The following is a 17420-nucleotide window of genomic DNA, read 5'->3' on the forward strand; positions in this document are numbered from 1 at the left end:
ATCACCTTCAAGTTGACATCCATCAGCATTTGTAGAGCTGACTGAACCCCGCTCCTTTTAAAGACTTAGGGACCGTAATCCCTCAGCTAGATCAGATGGTAAAACAGATATTAGAGGTAGATTTCCAAAGGAGTGTTTGGAGGATTTTGCTGCATCAGAGTTTTGCAGGGCAGTTGAATGCTCAGTGAAAAGCCGTTGCAGCTTGTATTGCACTGAGCGCTTACTTCTGGGAGACTTCTGTCCTTTCTAGCAAAAATTCTCCATTTTGAGAGGTGAAAAGTGTTTTGTTTTCTCCTTTAAACTCTTTGTTGACACACCTTCTGGAGAAGGGGCTTGCTGAGAAATCAGACAGGTGTTGCCTGATGGTAGCTGGCATGTGTATATTGTGATACTGAATTACTAGCCAGGGTGCCAAGAGTGGGTAATACAGTATGTCTGCACAGGCAGGTGGGGAGGGCAGAGCTGCAGGCACTGGAATGTTTTCTTCTTTCCTTTTAAAACATATAATTAAGCAAAAAGCTAAATTCACTGTTGTTCTTAGCAATCTCTTGAAGTCTGCTTATTTGGGCACGACATGCAGCACTTCAACCCCAAAGAAAAGTCCAAGCCAAAGCTCTTTCCTCTCCCTCTCAAATGCATAACACATCACCAGGCTCTGCTCTTTTGTTTTAAATAACTTTGTGGTCCGTACATCTGGTAGAAGCAATGTTCGCGCTCCTCAGGCTGTTGGCATAACTTTTGTTCCTGCTGCTAGATAATGACTATTGTCGTCTTGTGAAATGATAGCCTTGTTGATTGGGTCAAGCTCCTTTTGGTATTTTTGTTCCAAATTAATTTAGTTTTCCTACTGAAACAAGTAACAAGTGCATTGATTAATAGTCGTGCTCTGGATTTCTGGGAACTGCTTGTCTCGTGATCTTACCCTTCATACAGTGAGCATCTGCCAGTTCCCATAGGAAAATGGTGGGCAAGGGGGACTGTCACCTCCTGCAAGGTGGGGCAGTTTGGGGACCACCGGAGGGAGGCACCTGTGCCACGAGGGGTGAACCTTGCTTGTGGGCACTCTCTGAATGCACAGACAGCTCCTGCCTCAGTTTTTTTTTCTGAACCTTACTTGCTTTGAAATCTATATACAATATCCTGTCTTGCTCTGTGGATATAGTGATTATCACTGATTCAGTACGAAGTCACCATGACCTAGTTGTTCGCATCTATTTATGCCAATAGATGGCTGGGCATCAGGTTACCCACGGTTGCAGCAAAGTTGGCAGGGTGGGAAACTCAAGCCCCTTACTGTCTGACAGCAGGTACCCCGTGGACAGATTTACACCGGTGTTAAATGACCAGCCGCTCAGTGATTACACGCTTGCGGGTGGCTGTGCCTGGAGTAGATGTGAAATTGTGGCTGTATGCCATGTCCCTGAGCCCTGTGTAGTGCCCGTGAGGCTTGAACTTCTTTTGCAATCGGGTGACAAAAAGGCGGCACAGCCCTCGTGCTGTCTCGTCTGCCTCTGCTGGGAACTGCAGCTTGCCTCCCTGTGCCCTGACCGTGCCCTGAAGCAGAGGTGGACTCCTGGTCACCCTCCTTTTCTGACATGCCAAGTTCAAGGTGTTGGCCAGAGCCTGGAGCTCTTGAGTCTGCCCTGTGTTTTGGGGACATATATGTATTTCTTTGGTGGACAGGCTTGTTCATCATAACCCATTAGCCCTTGGCCATTTGCTTTCTGTGAATTTAAGCTGCAGATCCGATGCCTTCCTTGTTGGTTGTAGCCAAAGGGATCTGACAGTTGGGGTGCTGAAGGGTGGACGAGGAGCAGATCCCTTTCTTTGCTGGAAGAGGGGCCACACTGTTTGATCTGGGGCCTCGGTATTCATGCTGGTGTTGGGCACCTCTTCTGTCCTTCTGAAAGCAGTGATTTTTTTTTTTTTCTTTCCTTCTTGTAACCCCAGCTTTCTGTCTTTGAAGATATTATACATAAAACTACAGTCAACACCAAGACTCCTGATCCGTGACTGAGGGGCGTGTATCTCCTTCCATTTGTTCAATTCTCCAAATGCCTGCAGACACCGGACACGTTGGCTCCTGGTGTGTGCTGTGCCCTCCCTGCGCCATCGCGCTTCCATATTTATGCTTTCATTTCGGCCCATTGCCTTTGGGTGCCCAATTTCTTTACAGTCCAATGATGTTAAGGCATCCAAGCAATTAGTTGGCTCTTTGAGATTTTTGAGGCTTTCTGTCCTTGAAACCTTCATAATGCTATGCACAAACTGATGTGTTGAGGGAAACAATGCTTTCTAAATTTTCTTCCTCTTTCAAATGTAAGTGATTCTTTTCCTACCTCTTGAGATGAAGAGACAATATAGTGATCTCACTCTTACCTTCAGTAAGGAATTGCTTTTTAATTAAAAAACAATAAGGAATTTCAGGTTACAAAGATGTACGATATAAATCACCATCTAGATCTGTTTCGCAACTTTTTTTTTTTTAATTGTTTGGCATGTTCCCCATTTCCGCGGGCTGGGTAAATCCTTTGTGGGTTTAATCTCTAGCCTGCAGGCACATAAAATACATTGCACAATTTGGCCTTTGCATTTTAAAGATTTTTTTTTTTTTCCTTAGCTTAAATACCTGTAGCATCTTTTCTGCCATATGGCAGGGTTGTGTTGAGTGAGGAGGGAAAGGACCAGCTTGCCTTATTTTTAATCCCTCTCTCCTCCCTAGTGTCTCTCCCCAACTTTGTTTTTTCCTATGTTGGTAATGTTTACGCTTTGAAATGCAAATAATCCCTGAATTTTGCTAGCTAATCCTTATGCTGCCACATCACCCGCCACCCACCCATGCATGCACCAGCTCTTCCCATCCCATCGGAGTGGATGGCCAAGTTGTGCTCTTGACCAGTACAAACCTGTCAGTGCTCTGTTTGAACAGTTGGGACCAGGGCCATATCGTCCATGGCTGCTAGAAATGTTTTTTTGAGAAAACCACCACCTTGGGGCTTTCACTTTTCTTTCTCTCCAAGAACCGAAGAGATGGAAGTGGGGAAATGCCAGCAATTCCTGTGGGCTACATGGTTAGAGTTACTGGGAGATCTCTGCGCTCACAAATGTCTGAGCACCAGGAGAAAACTGAATGCCTCTGGAGTCCGGGTACTGATGAAAACTGCTATATTTTGGAACTACCTTGTACAGCAGAGGAGACTGGAGAGTCTCCTTCATGGGGGACATCCAGAAAAATGGGTTCAGGTTACACGGTACTAAACTGCATAAGAGTTTCCTTGCAACTATTCCTGCTAAGCACATGCCCTTGTTTCTGTAAGGGTTTTTGAACAGAAACCAATGACTTCAGCCCATGTCTCGATGTTTTGCTGAGTAAAGGTTTCCAGATGTGAACACACTTCAGGAAAATACTACACCAGTCTTACTGCTTTAGTGGGGAACATCTTAAAAGAGGGAATCTAATACGCTCCAAATCAGCACAGTGAATAAGAAAATATTGTTCTGCTCCAGGTGTTCATTGCATGGTCACAACATCCCTTTTGGAGCCAGCTACTGGGTTGTGCTCTAGATCTCACCATGGACCTGGTCTTTGGGCTGTTCAACTCTTCTGACCTTTGATTATTTAAAAAAAAAGAAATCCTTTATTACTTTATTTTTTACCTCTTTCATGGACATAATGCTTTGAGTTTAGAAGTGTGGAGATTGCTACAGAGGTGGTCAGCAGAGGTGTGAGATGCTTTTAAAAGTTGACTGAAATGTCAGATTTGGTACAACTCCCAAATTGGTCAGGGTCTTGCTTTCAAGTACTGTTCAATTCCAAGGTTCATGTTTTTATTTCAACCCTCTGCAAAAGTAGGAGGGCTTCTTAGAAAACAGGATGAAACACTTTACATGTGTGGTTTCCAGTGTTTCCAGGATTACAGGGTGCTGTGAGAAGAATAGTGTCCTTTTTGTTAGGTGGGTAATGTGTGTCCCTTGGAAGAGGGGGTGTGTGCCCAAGAGAAATAAAGACTGTCTTTGTTCATGTAAAAGCAGTGCTCTTTATCTGAAGATTTTTTGCCTTTGGGAAAGCTAAGACGTAGATTTATATTTTGCTATTCTAATAACAGGTAAAGGTCCAGGGTTTTTGCTGCTTGTCTGGAAGTGTGCCTGTTGTGTGAACAAATGCAATGCACATGCAGTAGCTGGTGCATTCAGTTACGTCTGCAAACCCATTTCCATCCTTCTGGCATGCCTCCGTCTCTAGTTGAACATCCTGACTCTCTCTTGCTCTTTTCCCCCATCCAGTATTCCACCGAACTGAAAAAGCTGTACTGCCAGATCGCCAAGACATGTCCCATCCAGATCAAAGTGATGACCCCGCCACCTCAGGGAGCTGTCATCAGGGCTATGCCAGTCTACAAGAAAGCCGAACATGTCACTGAAGTGGTCAAACGCTGCCCGAACCACGAGCTGAGCCGGGAGTTCAACGAGGGTAAGGAGGGCAGCGCTTTGTTGTCAGTCCCTCTCCAAAGCTGCCTGGCTGATGAGGGGCCAGCGTGGGGATTTGATGGCAGCTTCGCAGTAAACCCGCTGGAAGCAGACCTCCCTGCAACATCTTGTGCAGCTTTTTATCTCCTGTGCTTAGCAGGAAGCTTCATACTATACTTTAGCTGTCCCTGTGCAAGCGTGTCCTTGGGAAGAAAATACCGAAATAAACCTCACGCCTGCCCAGGTTGGATGGACGTCTGTCCCCGTGGCAGGCCATGCCCTTCTGGCAGCCTGTCCCTGCTCTGCTTTTGCTCCTGCAATGAGAAGCAGCTGTTCTTGTGCTCAGGAATGAGCTTCCACGTCGCTGGGACAGGGATCTAGTAACAGGATGCAATATCATCTCCAGTCCTTAATCCACGCCTCAAAGACGGAGGGGCTGTTTATCTCTAGCAGGATAACGCTAAGTGCCAGCATCAACTGTAGGCAACCTTCCTGTACATTTAACGCTATTTGTTCAGTATTAATGTTTTAATCTTTTCCTTGCTTCTTCTCGTGTTAGTGAAGTAGCGGCTGTTTTAAAAACGTCCTGGGGTTTTCTGCAAACTCATGGGCTGGGCTCTGTTTTTGCCTTGGCCACTTCAGTTCACATAAGTTTAGATGAGCATCTGTTTTATTCTGCAGGCATTATTTATCTCCTACTGTAAAAAAAACCCAGTTGGTGTCAGTTAGCAGAATGTCTTAGAAGCCTGGATACCTTTGCTGGTTACAGTGCAGCCAGCTAGACAAGCCCCGAAATAAGCAAGGACTTGGGTGTGTAAAATCAGAGTGGAGTGACACAGTTCTTTGAAATAGTTTTTCATATTAGAAATTGCTTTTCTGACAGAACTGCATTTTTTGAGGGTTGATACCTGGTTCAGAAATGGAGTTTTAAGAAAGAAAAAACCTAAAACTATAAATTCTTATTCTGAAATAATTATTTCTCTAGAAATATGCTGTATTTCGAATAAGAAATGAACAGTTCATACACAAAACAAATTCTCAAGATGAACCCATAAAAGGCTTCTCTCATCAGAATTTAGTTGTGTGTTGTAGAAACACTGAAGAAAATTTGCAGGAAGGAAACTATTTTTTTTTTTTTTTTTAAATTATTGGAAAGGGGCCTAGAAACAAAGAAGACAATGTTCCTTTCTGCTGCTGCTGTAAGCAAGCGTGATTTTTCAAGTTGACTGTTAATTAAATGCATATTTCTCTTGCTGCTTGAATCTTCTTTAGCTCCTTAGGATCAAGACTGATGGGAGGGAACAGAAGAGGGCTAGCAATTGATGGGGAAAAGAGTAGGAATTGAGACTTGGAGGAATTTGCTTTGTGTATGCATTAGGGGGAGGAAAAGAAAGGCTTTCAGCTGGTGTGAAAATCCACAAGGAGTTATCCGGTGGAAGAGTTGCTGTGAGCTGCCATTCAGTTGACATTCGGGCTAGCTTAACTCTGGGATCTCGGGAAGCCCACGTTCAGGTTTACTCGCAGGTGTCCAGTGTAAGGTTGAGGAAGCCTGTGTTGCCTTTGATGTCTGGCAGCGGGAACCTGGGGAAGGGATGCTTTAAGGGCTGGGAGGCACGCGTGTGCTCTGATAGACCTTTGGGGCCAGGTGCGGGCGTTTCCCTTGGTGGAAGATCTTGCTGCCCTGTGCGTGATCTTGCTTCACTGAACGGTGTCTCTTGTTTTTTTGCCTCCTTGCCCTTGCAGGGCAGATTGCGCCTCCCAGCCACCTGATCAGGGTGGAAGGGAACAGCCATGCTCAGTACGTAGAAGACCCCATCACCGGGAGGCAGAGTGTGCTGGTCCCCTACGAGCCGCCCCAGGTACGTTGTGAGCTCAGGGTGGTGGCATTCCGGCACACAAAGGGGTGGGGGTTGTAACCCTAGTTGAGGGAGTCGGGACCTTGTGCTTTCCCCATCCACATCACAATGAAGCCCTTCTTCCTCTTTGTCAGAAATGAGCTTTTAAACGCCCTCTTTATCCCTTGGGAGCAAGAGTTCTTAATTTCTTTTAAGGAAGCCTTGTGGTGGGGCCTATTTCATGCTAGTCTGATTGCAGCACAGCTGTGGAAGTACAAGAGGTGAGCCTGGAAAAAGCAGAGCTTTTCATCCACCATTTCTTCTGTTCATCCTCTTTGTCTCATCCAGGTTGGTACGGAGTTCACGACAGTCTTGTACAACTTCATGTGTAACAGTAGCTGCGTGGGAGGGATGAACCGTCGCCCGATCCTCATCATTGTCACGCTGGAAACCAGAGAGTAAGTAGCGCATCACGCGTGTAGCCCTTTGCTTGAGAGGTGGCCTTCTGGCTCCTCTTCTGCTCAGTGCAGCATTGCATATCCATAGGGACCGTTTGATGTAAGGGGCCATGGGATATTTTTCAAATCTTTGCAGGTGGGAGTTGCACAACACCTGGGGCATCCTGATCGGGAAAAGGGAGGCTTGGGTCTGTCTGTGCATAGTCTGGTGTGAAGTTGAGGGATGCTGCTGGCCCGCATCTGAGCTGCCAGCTGACGTTTCCTCTCACCCCTCTTCCCAGTGGGCAAGTCTTGGGCCGCCGATGTTTCGAAGCCCGCATTTGCGCTTGCCCAGGCAGAGATCGCAAAGCAGACGAGGACAGCATCCGCAAGCAGCAAGTCTCCGACAGCACAAAGAATGGTGATGGTACGAAGCGCCGTAAGTAGCTGGCAGAGCTGGGCAGATTGCAGATCGTGCTGTCACCGGTTGCAGGTGTGACCCCGGCGCTTGTGCCGCGGGGACGGAGCAGTGCCGTGCATGGGCTTGGAGGCAGGAGCGCATTACATGTCGGTTCTCCCAGGGTGAATCAGCCTGAAAAATGAGCTGGTGTTCACAAAACAGCATTTGAGAATCTGCTTTTGCGGGCTCCCTTGCAGCGCTGTCTGTGTTAGATTAGCCCTGCTAGCAGTGGCTGGAGGGGGTGTTTATTTGCCACCCTCAAGGTACATGGCTGGGACTCCGTAACCACTTTTTGAACCTTTGCTGCTTGTTTGGGACTGTGCTGTCATTCTCTGCTCCTTCTAGCTGCGTCTTGTGCTGTGGCATGCGTCCTCCAGCCACAGGGATCTAGATTAAGACTGCATGTAAACCCTGCTGTGCACAGAGGTGCTCTGGCTAGCGGCCTCTCTCTGTGCTCTAAGGAGTGCAACGTACTCATCAGACATGCAGGATGTGGGAACCCAGCTTTAGTTTCTTGCGTACGCTCGATGATGGCACTAGGCTTGACAGCAAGGCAGCAGGTTTTAACAGGAGGCAGATTGGAGGGGGGCTTTGTTTTCACAGTGAATTCTGCATGCTCCCTGCCTGTTGTCTCGCCTTCATGGATCACTGATCCACCAACAGCTCAAGAGCGCTGTAATACCAAAGCTCGCAGTCTTTCCTGCAAAGAGCCAGTGCTTGTTCTAGGTATGGCTTGCTGGGGCTTTGCCATATATCCAGCGCTCCTTGGCTGATGTGTTTCCCCAAGCAGTATGGCCACCCAGCGTCTGCAAAGTTGTGTCTGCCTTATGGAGCCAGGAGCTGCAAGCACAGTTCTGGCGTGGCTCAGGCAGAGACCCTTTCAGAGCACTGCAGATCTGAAGATCTGAGCTGGCCAGGCATTTTGTGTCTCTCTTGTACCTCTCTTTTTTTCCTTTTTCTTTTTCTCCCCCCCCCCCCCTTTTTTTTTTTTTTAATGGGATGCTTTTGGGGTTTCACTTCCAGCTTTTCGACAAGGAACTCATGGCATACAGATGACATCTATCAAAAAAAGACGTTCCCCAGATGATGAGCTCTTATACTTGCCCGTGAGTTCTCTCTATCTTTGCGTTTACCCTGTGTTTAGTATCTTCCTCAGTGACTTCAGGCAAGTCAGCTGCTCACCTAGACGTCAGAGAGAACTGAGGATGGGGATGGGATGTGGAAATTTTTAATTTTTTTTTTAATCCCCAGAGCTACCTATTTTAAATACATATTCAAAAAAAAAAAAAAAAGAAAAATCCCATTAGCTGCTGACTGATGGTAGCTTGTGCAAGGCATATGAGAATATCCCAAGATATCTGTCTGTCCTGGTGGAAATATTGTCTTAGAGACCTAACAGGGTTTTCTCCTCTATCATTTCTGGGTCTGTGGCACTTGAGCTTTCTCTAGAGGTAATGGGTGTTATCTTACAAAGATGGATGCTTCCGTGGCTTTTATATGTGTTATCATTGTAATGTAGTGATAGAAGTGAAATACACACTGTATTAAATGTAGAATCAGAAAGGGCAAGAAGTATCTGTAATTGGCCATTCAGCTGCTTCCCTGAGAGACACATTTAGTTGGATAAATCACAAACCATGGTGTGCTTGGAGGAGAAGGGAGATCCGAACCCAACACCCAAATTCAAGTACACTTTTTCCTCAGGGCATGTAAGATTCAGCACCAGATCTGCTTACATCTGAGGCAGGTAAAGACATTTTCTGTCTAACAGATTGGATCAGAATATTGCTTTTGGTGGGCACAGATTTACATTGAGCCAGATTACAACCCCAAAATGTTCATTAGCCTGTAGTGTCAGATTATCGCTCTTCAACATTATCTGCTGTACCTTTAGCACAAGGCTTAGCGGTTTTATTGCGTATGCATAGTATATAAACAGAGTATTTGCATCCTGCTATGGTTGTTTACTTGACTTTATCTAAAACTCGCTAAGGTGGCTGTCACTAAGGACTATAGATGCAGTCCTTTAAGGCTTTTCTTTTCCCCCCTTTCCTTTTCCCATGATCCAGGTGAGGGGACGGGAGACATATGAAATGCTACTAAAGATCAAAGAGTCCCTGGAACTAATGCAGTACCTTCCCCAGCACACAATTGAGACCTACCGGCAGCAGCAACAGCAGCAGCACCAGCACTTGCTCCAGAAGCAGTGAGTATGAGTGTGCTTGCAGTGACCTGCGCAGTGAGGGTGGTGGGGAAGGGGGAGAGAGGAGAGAGACACAGAAGGCTTCTGCACAGTTGTTTGTAGGGACATGGTGCTCAACCAAGAGCCAAGCACTTGTAGAGTACTGCATTGGCAAAATCCTTTCCAACAGCATAGCTGCTTGTTAAGCCTGTAGTCAGAACTGGTAGAAATCGACACCAGGAGTTTGGCCAAAGCCAAGCTTCTATACAGAACTTGAGAGACTCCAAGTTTGAGATCCAGATTTCACGACCCGTGTGATGGGACAAAGCAGTCTTCCTTCCCCAAGTGCATGTCTTGACTGCTTGCAAGGTCCCTCTCTAGTCTCTGATCCCACACAATTCACCTTTTGGCCTCGGAGGGTGAATGAGGACAAGGTCAGTGCCTCGTTTCTGACTTCTAGCCAGAGCCCAAGGCGCAGTGCAGCAAGGCAGTGCCATTGAACAGCCTGCAGACAAAAACCCGCTTCATGTGCGTGCCTGAGCTGGGGAGCACAGGGTGGGTGTGCTCTTCTCTCGTCTGCTCCACGGGAATGGCAACAAATGCAGAGCCATCTCCATGCCTTCTCCAGGGCATCCGTCTGAGCACCTTGCTAAGAGCATGTGAAGCTGGGACTGTGAGCACTGGCTTAGCCGAGGGCTTGGACCCCACTGCTACACATCTCTGGTGCTGTTGGAGGGCTGGTGTCTCGGTGGGATATAAACACTGTAGGTTCCTCAGCTATAAAATGGGAAGCTGAAAGTTAGGAGTCAGGGTGAAACACCTAAGAATATTCCTTTGTGACCAGTGGGCACTTCAAAGAAAGACTCTACGTGTGCCCTTTTAAAGTGTTTTTAAAAACTGTACTTTGTCACTGACTCTCCACATTGCGCATGAGAAACTTGCCATCTGGGCAGACGTAGTCCCTATCTGAACTTAGCTGGCAGGGCTGCACCAGAATTACTTTGGGTGGTGTAAGTGCCAGGAGGATGGGGTGAAGAAGGGCCAAATAAGTGTCTGGTTTCCATTTTCCCCTCTGTTCCCAAAGCTTTGCAATTACAGAGACTGGGTCAGTGAATGACTTTCCAGACAGACAGTAAGCAGTATCATTCATGGACATTGCTTCACCTGCTGTATTGGGTGACAGAAAATAGCCACCCAGGCTGTAGGTAGCCGCCAGCGGTAGTGCTTAGGATCTCATGCGTTCCTGCTGGTAAGCTCACGCGTCAAGAGGCTGTGGGTATAACTCATTCCTCTGCAGAGGTTAGCACGAGGCCAAGGCACCACATAAGTCCCACTTGAGCCTGTAGGGATTTATTTCGGTGCCTTGGCCTTGTCTCAGGACTTCTGCAATACCACGGCTTTCTGCCAGATCTCTGCATGTGTTCACATTTCGACCTGTGTGTTTTTAGTGTCAGCTGGAGTCTTGTGGAGGTGTGAAAAAAGCCTTGTGCCAGAATGGCTGGAGCATCCAGGGGCTCTGAACTCTTTTTTGGGGCACTTAAAATTCTCATTATTATTGTTTATTTTTATCAGTCATCTGCACTGTTTGTATATCCTATAGCTTGTATTTACTAGCTCCTAGGCATTGCGGCCTTTGTGCGGTCAGCTGCGTGTCTTCAAAGCTCCACCTGAACTACAGCCATTTCAGTTGAGAAATGGTTTTGTAAGCAGAAATGGACGGCAGCAGATGACAGCTTTCACTTGGTGCTGACAGTTGCTTTGCCATAATTACTGTTTTCATTCTTCCTATATCAATAGGATGGGTTCCTGGCAACTGAGGTTGGTATTTGTGTTACCTTTAAGACCAGCATGTATATGTCCAGCCATTTAATTTTACGAAACTTCTTTCGGCATGTCTCCTGGCACTTGTCCAGTTATATACTCATTTTTCTCAGCTGCTGAGTGTGCTCAGATACTGGGGAGAAAGATTAAGAGCTTTTAAGGATGCCAGGAGTGGGAAGAAAAATAACTTTCAGTGTTTGTCCAGAGCTGCTGCAGTTGTTTCTGCCGACAGCCTGACATCAAGCAGGGTCCTATGTGCTGAAATGCATGTCCAGGCAATTCTTCTTAGGTGCAGTTGGGTTCTGGTGCTTTTTCCTCAATAATCCAGGGTATGACTTATTTTCTGAAGGAACATGTTCAGGGCAAAGGGGCATTTAGGCTGAAAAGACTCATAGACGCAACTGCACCCCAGAAAAGAATTGTAAACGGGCTTCAGGTCTCGATGTAAGAATGGGGAGAGAAGACGCGTTGTTAGGAACTGGTTTGGGTAAGAACAACATTGCATGCAAGCAGGTTGCTGGGAGATGCCCTGCTACTGCTTCCTTGTCAGGCTGGCCAAACTCAGCAGCATGGTGACTCCTTTGCAAGTCTGTTCTGGCTTTAGAAGAAAATGCATTTCACTTTCTAAGTAGGGATGTACTTTCAAAACTCGGTCTTAGTTTGCTTTTGTTCAAAATGTATGTTAGAACTGGGAGCTAGGAAAGTGCATACGCAGTGACCAAGTTCGAATGTGTAGGAGGCTGTAGGTCCTAGCAAGGCTCTGTGGGGCCGGGATGTTTGTGAGCTGCTCTTTGCTCTTTCTTCTGAAAATGGAGCTGCATCCACATGTGTTCCTCAGTCAAGGCTTGATGGAGAAATTGATTGATTTTTTCAGTTCACTTTTCTGAGCAATGGTTAATGTAGAAAAGCTATCTAGGTGTGTGGGAAGAAGTTTCCCTTTCATTCGTACAGCATGGAAAGCTTCATCTTTTTTGAAGAGTGGGAAAAGCAAGGATGAGATTATCATGGTGAAAGGTAGTTTTAAAAATATAAATCTGTCTTATTGGAAAACAACTACATAATTGTTCTCATGCACATACTGACCAGCATTGCATTTGGCAGGCCAGCAGATGCAACTGTCTTACTGTTCTGGAATAAAAAGGACAAATCTGGTGACAATCAGAAAGCCTTGTGTCCCACAGGATGACCAAAATACTGCAATGCTCCACATTGTGCCAGACTACAATCTTTCTCTGTCTCATCTCCTCTCTCTGTTTGCTCCTTTGTGCATGGTTTTCTCTTATTTACTGTTATGCCAAATACCTTCATGATCACAGGTGGGAAGGGTTTTTTTGCTGCAGTTTCTATTCTTCCTTTTTCACTGCCAAATCCTGGGGCCCATATTTGAACAGCAGCACACACATTTATTTAGAAGACTTCCTTTTCATGGTCTGCCACCATTTGTTCAAAACATGGATTTGCCAGAAGATCCCTGCTGCCAGGGATACCAGAGGTGGCCTGTGCTTTGTTGAGGAGGGAAGGTTTCTTTGATACTCTGCTGTGAAATACATTTACCATCAAAATTCCCAGGGAGTATCTCTATAGGGTTTCACTGGAAAACACTTTTTCAGATTCAGCAAAATTGCCTGTGGTGGGTTTCACCTTGCTGAGCACTGTTTTCAGAACAGTCTTTATTTCAATTGGCTGTAGCATAGAATCATAGAATATCTCAAGCTGGAAGAGACCCATAAGGATCATCAAGTCCAACTCCTGTGATTGAAGGGTTTTCACAAAGTCTTCCAATGGCTACCAAGAAGAGGGCTCTTATGTCCAAGTGGGATCTTATATCCCAGCAAGTGTTTGTCTCATATCAACAGCTACCAGCCCACCAGCCCACTGGCTGCCTTTCAATTTAGTGAATAGCACAGTTCATCACCTAAACGAGAAGGAATTAACCTCCTAAGTGAGGTATGACAAAGCCGAGCTACCCAGTGGCTGGAGTGCTCCAGCTGAGATGGGAGCTGCAACGATCCTGGCACTTGCTGTCGCAGGGAGGGGGCTGGTGGGAAAAGTATTCTTCATACCTCCACCTAGTTATTCTCATTTTTGGTGTGGAAGATAATACTGGATTTTTGCATGGTTTGGTTTGGTTTTGTAGTGCTGTGCTTGCATGTGTTGTGAACTCCAGGCACTCAGCTAGTGTTCCCACTAGAGAATTGCCAAGATGAAAGTAAGCAAGAAAAAGTGTGTGATTAGGTATATGAAGACATGCTGTGTTTGCTTTGCTGGCTCCGAGTGAGCAGTGTCTTCTGCATTGGCTGGCAGCCCCAGGGACTCCTTGGCTTTAGTGCAGAGGGTCCCCCGGCTTTGAAAAGGGGAGTAGTTGAGATGTCATCAATATGGCCCTTTCACAGTAGGCACCATCCTCTCTCCCTAGCACCAGCTTCTGGTTCTTAAGTAATTGAAGTTTGAAGTGGGCTCAATGGAAGCTGCTTCTCTCCTTTCCCCTTTGGCTGAGTGCTTTTTTCCTCTTGTATTTGTCACTGGGAACAGTATCGGGGCACCATTTGTACCCATAAGACTGGGATGCAGAAATCGGGTTACCCTATCAACTAGTTGTTTTCTCTTCCTTGCTAAGCACTCGCTTGTACCTGGGGCTTTCCAGCTTTCTAAATCTCCCTGTCACATACCCTTACTGTAGGTGCTAAGACATCTGCTTTTCCCCTCCTTCAAAGCCCATACTGTGATCATGAAGGTGGAAAGTGACTGTTTCTCTCTTGGTGGCTGGTGAAGGATCCTGTACATTCATCTTTTTCTTTTCTCTGGTTCCTTCTCTACAGTCTCCTTTCGGCCTGCTTCAGGAGTGAACTCACGGACTCAAGGAGGGACCCTCCCAAACAGACCGATGCCATCCTAAAACATTCCAGCCCCCCAAACCCATCAGTATATCCATAAACCAAGCTGCTGGGGTCATTTTTTGCCCAGCTGGCAGGACTAGGAACAGTGGCAAATACACAGCCTGATAGCAACAGAGTAAATAGCGAGAGTAATCTTCTGAAGGGACTCAAACTTTGCAAAAACAACAGACACTTCTACAGACCTCTTAGCTGTAGCCTGTAGCATTGGGAGGTCAGGAACCACAATGTCGTCTGTCTTGGTGTAACGTTTTCTTCCTGTTTTTGTAACGTGTTGATACTCTTTCCTCTTACTTCTGTATTTGTGAAACTCAGCGGGATTTCTCTGAGCGGGTCTCAATTTTAAAAATGCCTCTTGTCTTGTTTAAATTAAAAAATGTGTTCATGGGCTGGGGGGGGGGTGAAAGGGGGTGTGTGTTTAAACAGTCTGTGATAGTCAATTTGGCCTGTTTTAATGCTGGTCATGCAGTAATAGTGCAAGTAGCTGAAGTATTTGTACTGCTGGACAGAGGGAGGTAATAATTACATGAATTGACAGTAGTAAGAATTTTTTTTTCTTTCCTGTAGAAATGTCTGCTAAGTTGGTATCACGAATTGTTTCCCCTTATTTCTAATCTTAAAGGCTCTGATCTAAAATACATCAAAATTGTAGGGAAGACTGGGTGGCTTTGACTTTGCACCAGCACTGCTGGCATTAATCCAGATTTACTGAATTTAGGAAGGTCCCTTCTGACTCTGTGGGCTCGGTCCAAGTTGGTGGGCTGAGCTGCACAAGTTGAATGTGAGGTTGAGTCTTTCTGTGTAACGACATCCATGTGTGCCCAGTGTCCCTGTCCCTTTGCAGCTGAGGGTGTAAAGGGCAGAGTGTCCAAAACTGCTCATTGCCCTACCTGTGAAATGGGGTTGGAGCTTGCCCCTTTCCTTGCCGATGTTCAGCAGTTATTAGATGTTGCCTTAGAGTTTTCATCAGCCCTACTAATTTTACCCCATCACTACAAACCTCATAGTTCAAAGGAAAGTGGTGCCAGCATATGTTGCAGTTGACTCAGCCAAGTGGCCTCAGGCCATGCCCACCTTGTGCATTAATCCTGGAACCAGTGGCTTTTGCTTATTGTGTCCATGAAGTGCATCCTGGCTTAGCAATTCTTGCACAGAAGGTTGTTTCTCGGCAAGGACTTGTAAATCCTCCTCACGCTGCTTGTCTCAAACTCCACCTCTGAAAGCCATTCGTATGGGGCTTGACAGGGAGGATTTGAGTCATTTGGAAACTCCATCTCCAAGTGTCAAGCCCAGACCAGCACAAAGGAGGAGCGATCAACTGGCAAGTAACATGCTGTAGAATTAACCTGGCATTGCTGAGCATGGCACTAGGTGTGGATACTGGCGACGAGGGAGGAGCCTAGTTGATGCCTGCTGTGGCTGTCCCCACCGAGAGGTGCTCAAACATCCTTACGTAACGAACAGCCCCTAATGCTGGTAGAGAAGTGTCCTTCAACCCATGCTCTCAGGCAGCGGCATCTCTCCTGAGGAACCCTCTGATGTTCACGGCTGCAGGAAATAGAAGTGTGAAGAAGTTACTGAAGGTACACCCGGAATGGTGCTCCCTGCAGGCTGGTGTCTGCCCGGATCAGCGGTGGTTGGGGAGCAGAACTCGGTTGCAAATGCCAGTGATCAGCAGCCCCTGAGAAACACAGGGGGCTGGATCAATACTGATGGGGACCTCTGTGCCTGCAGTGCAGTCCATGCTGAATTTATTTGGGGCAGGTGTGTACGCAGCTCTGACACACTTGTGGTTAGGCGTAGCCTGAAGAGAAGGTGCCTCCCAAATGCAGAGCGGGCCTCCTGGCCACCCACCAAGGAAAAAAGCCTGATGCAGTGGGAGCAGACTCTTATCTCTGAACATCACATCATGCGCTTCCAGGCAGCAGAGCTGTGATCTGAGCAGGTGATGACTCATACTAACATCTCCTTTGAGAGCCATATCCCATCTCTGGATATCTCCTTCATTGTCTTAGCAAGACTTGTTGTACCATAGCAGTGTGGGGGAGGGCTGATGGAGAAGAGCCCCCAAAATTGTGATTAAGTATAAAGAATAACTAATTAAACACTAGCAGTGATTATTTCATACAGTTGCAGCTCTACCATCATTCCTTGTGTAAATTTAACCAAATCAAGTGCCTCTTTGCCTGAAAACTCCAGGAAGTACTTCGAGATCACAAAGCAGATAACTATTGCTCTGTGCCTTTTTATTTGGGAGAAGACAGACAATGCTATTCCTTTCCCTGGGAGAGGTGGGAATCTGAACTGCAAATGCAGCCCAGACGCAGGATTATGCTTGGCGCTATCAGTCTGTCCTTCCAATGAAGGTTTGCTCTGGATCTTGGTCTTGTCTGCTTGTGGATGGCAATTCAGAAATACTGCAACAGGGACACACTAATCTGTATCTAGAGCTCTGCTCCAGGTCCTGTCCACCAGCAAGTTAGAGGAGGTAGCCCACCAGAAGATACAAGGCATCCAAAGCCCGCACTGGGAGTTTTCAGCTCATGCTCCAGTTCATCATCATCTGGTCTGACATCTAGGAAATCTCTTGGACCATGATGGGCAATACAGCACCTGGGACTTCCACCAAACAAGAATGTAAATAATTTGTATCCCACTATCCTCTGGAAAGGCTTTGCGACTTGTCCTCCTTACCTATAAGAGGATGACGATTGTGAAACTCGTCTTAATGGTGACTTGATTTGCTCTCCAGCTACAAGGTGGTTATCTTAGAAGGTGCATTTTTTAATTTTTTTTTTTTTTTAATCAAATAACCTGGAGCTGGAAGCAATTGGAGTTGCTACATAGTCCATCCTCTGCAGATAAAAGAAGAAAACTTTTTCCCAACTGTCTTTTGATTGCTTCTTTGTCAGCTCTGGGGCTTCAGAAAAGTAAGCCTTTTCCTTTCAAGGAATAACCAAGTGGACTAATTGGGCCTTATCAGTCAGTCAGGTCATATCAGTCTATGTCAACTAGTTGATGTATATCCACTCCCTTTATTATAGCTCCATTCCCTGGAAAGCAGATTGCATCCACTGCCTGCCTTGGGAAATTCCCATACCTGAAATCTAAGGGGAGTCATTATCGCCACCCTTGTCCCTGTGCTGTAGTTGCTGTCTTCCTAGTGACAATCAGGGCTCCTCCTTTCCATGCTCCCAGTTATTTACCAAGCATACAAACCACTTGCGTTCTTGAAAACATGCACTATTGCTTGCTCTAGAATAGCAGCTGTTTGAGATGTGGAGAGCAAGGGCATCTCTCTGTTTTTTAGTGTCCTGCTTCACG

The 17420-nt window shown here is 46.3% G+C and overlaps 1 protein-coding gene across 1 annotated transcript in view; it reads left to right on the plus strand.

Annotated features, from left to right (window-relative positions):
* The window catches only part of TP63 (tumor protein p63), a 109671-nt gene that overhangs the window by 82178 nt on the left and 10073 nt on the right, over window positions 1–17420 (plus strand). Inside the window, 6 exon segments of the mRNA XM_030029117.2 lie at window positions 4285–4471; window positions 6211–6326; window positions 6651–6760; window positions 7042–7178; window positions 8223–8305; window positions 9269–9405. Of these exon segments, the coding sequence (XP_029884977.1) occupies window positions 4285–4471; window positions 6211–6326; window positions 6651–6760; window positions 7042–7178; window positions 8223–8305; window positions 9269–9405 (770 nt within the window).

Source organism: Aquila chrysaetos, chromosome 10, assembly GCF_900496995.4.
Source record: "Aquila chrysaetos chrysaetos chromosome 10, bAquChr1.4, whole genome shotgun sequence".
Classification (NCBI taxonomy): domain Eukaryota; kingdom Metazoa; phylum Chordata; class Aves; order Accipitriformes; family Accipitridae; genus Aquila; species Aquila chrysaetos.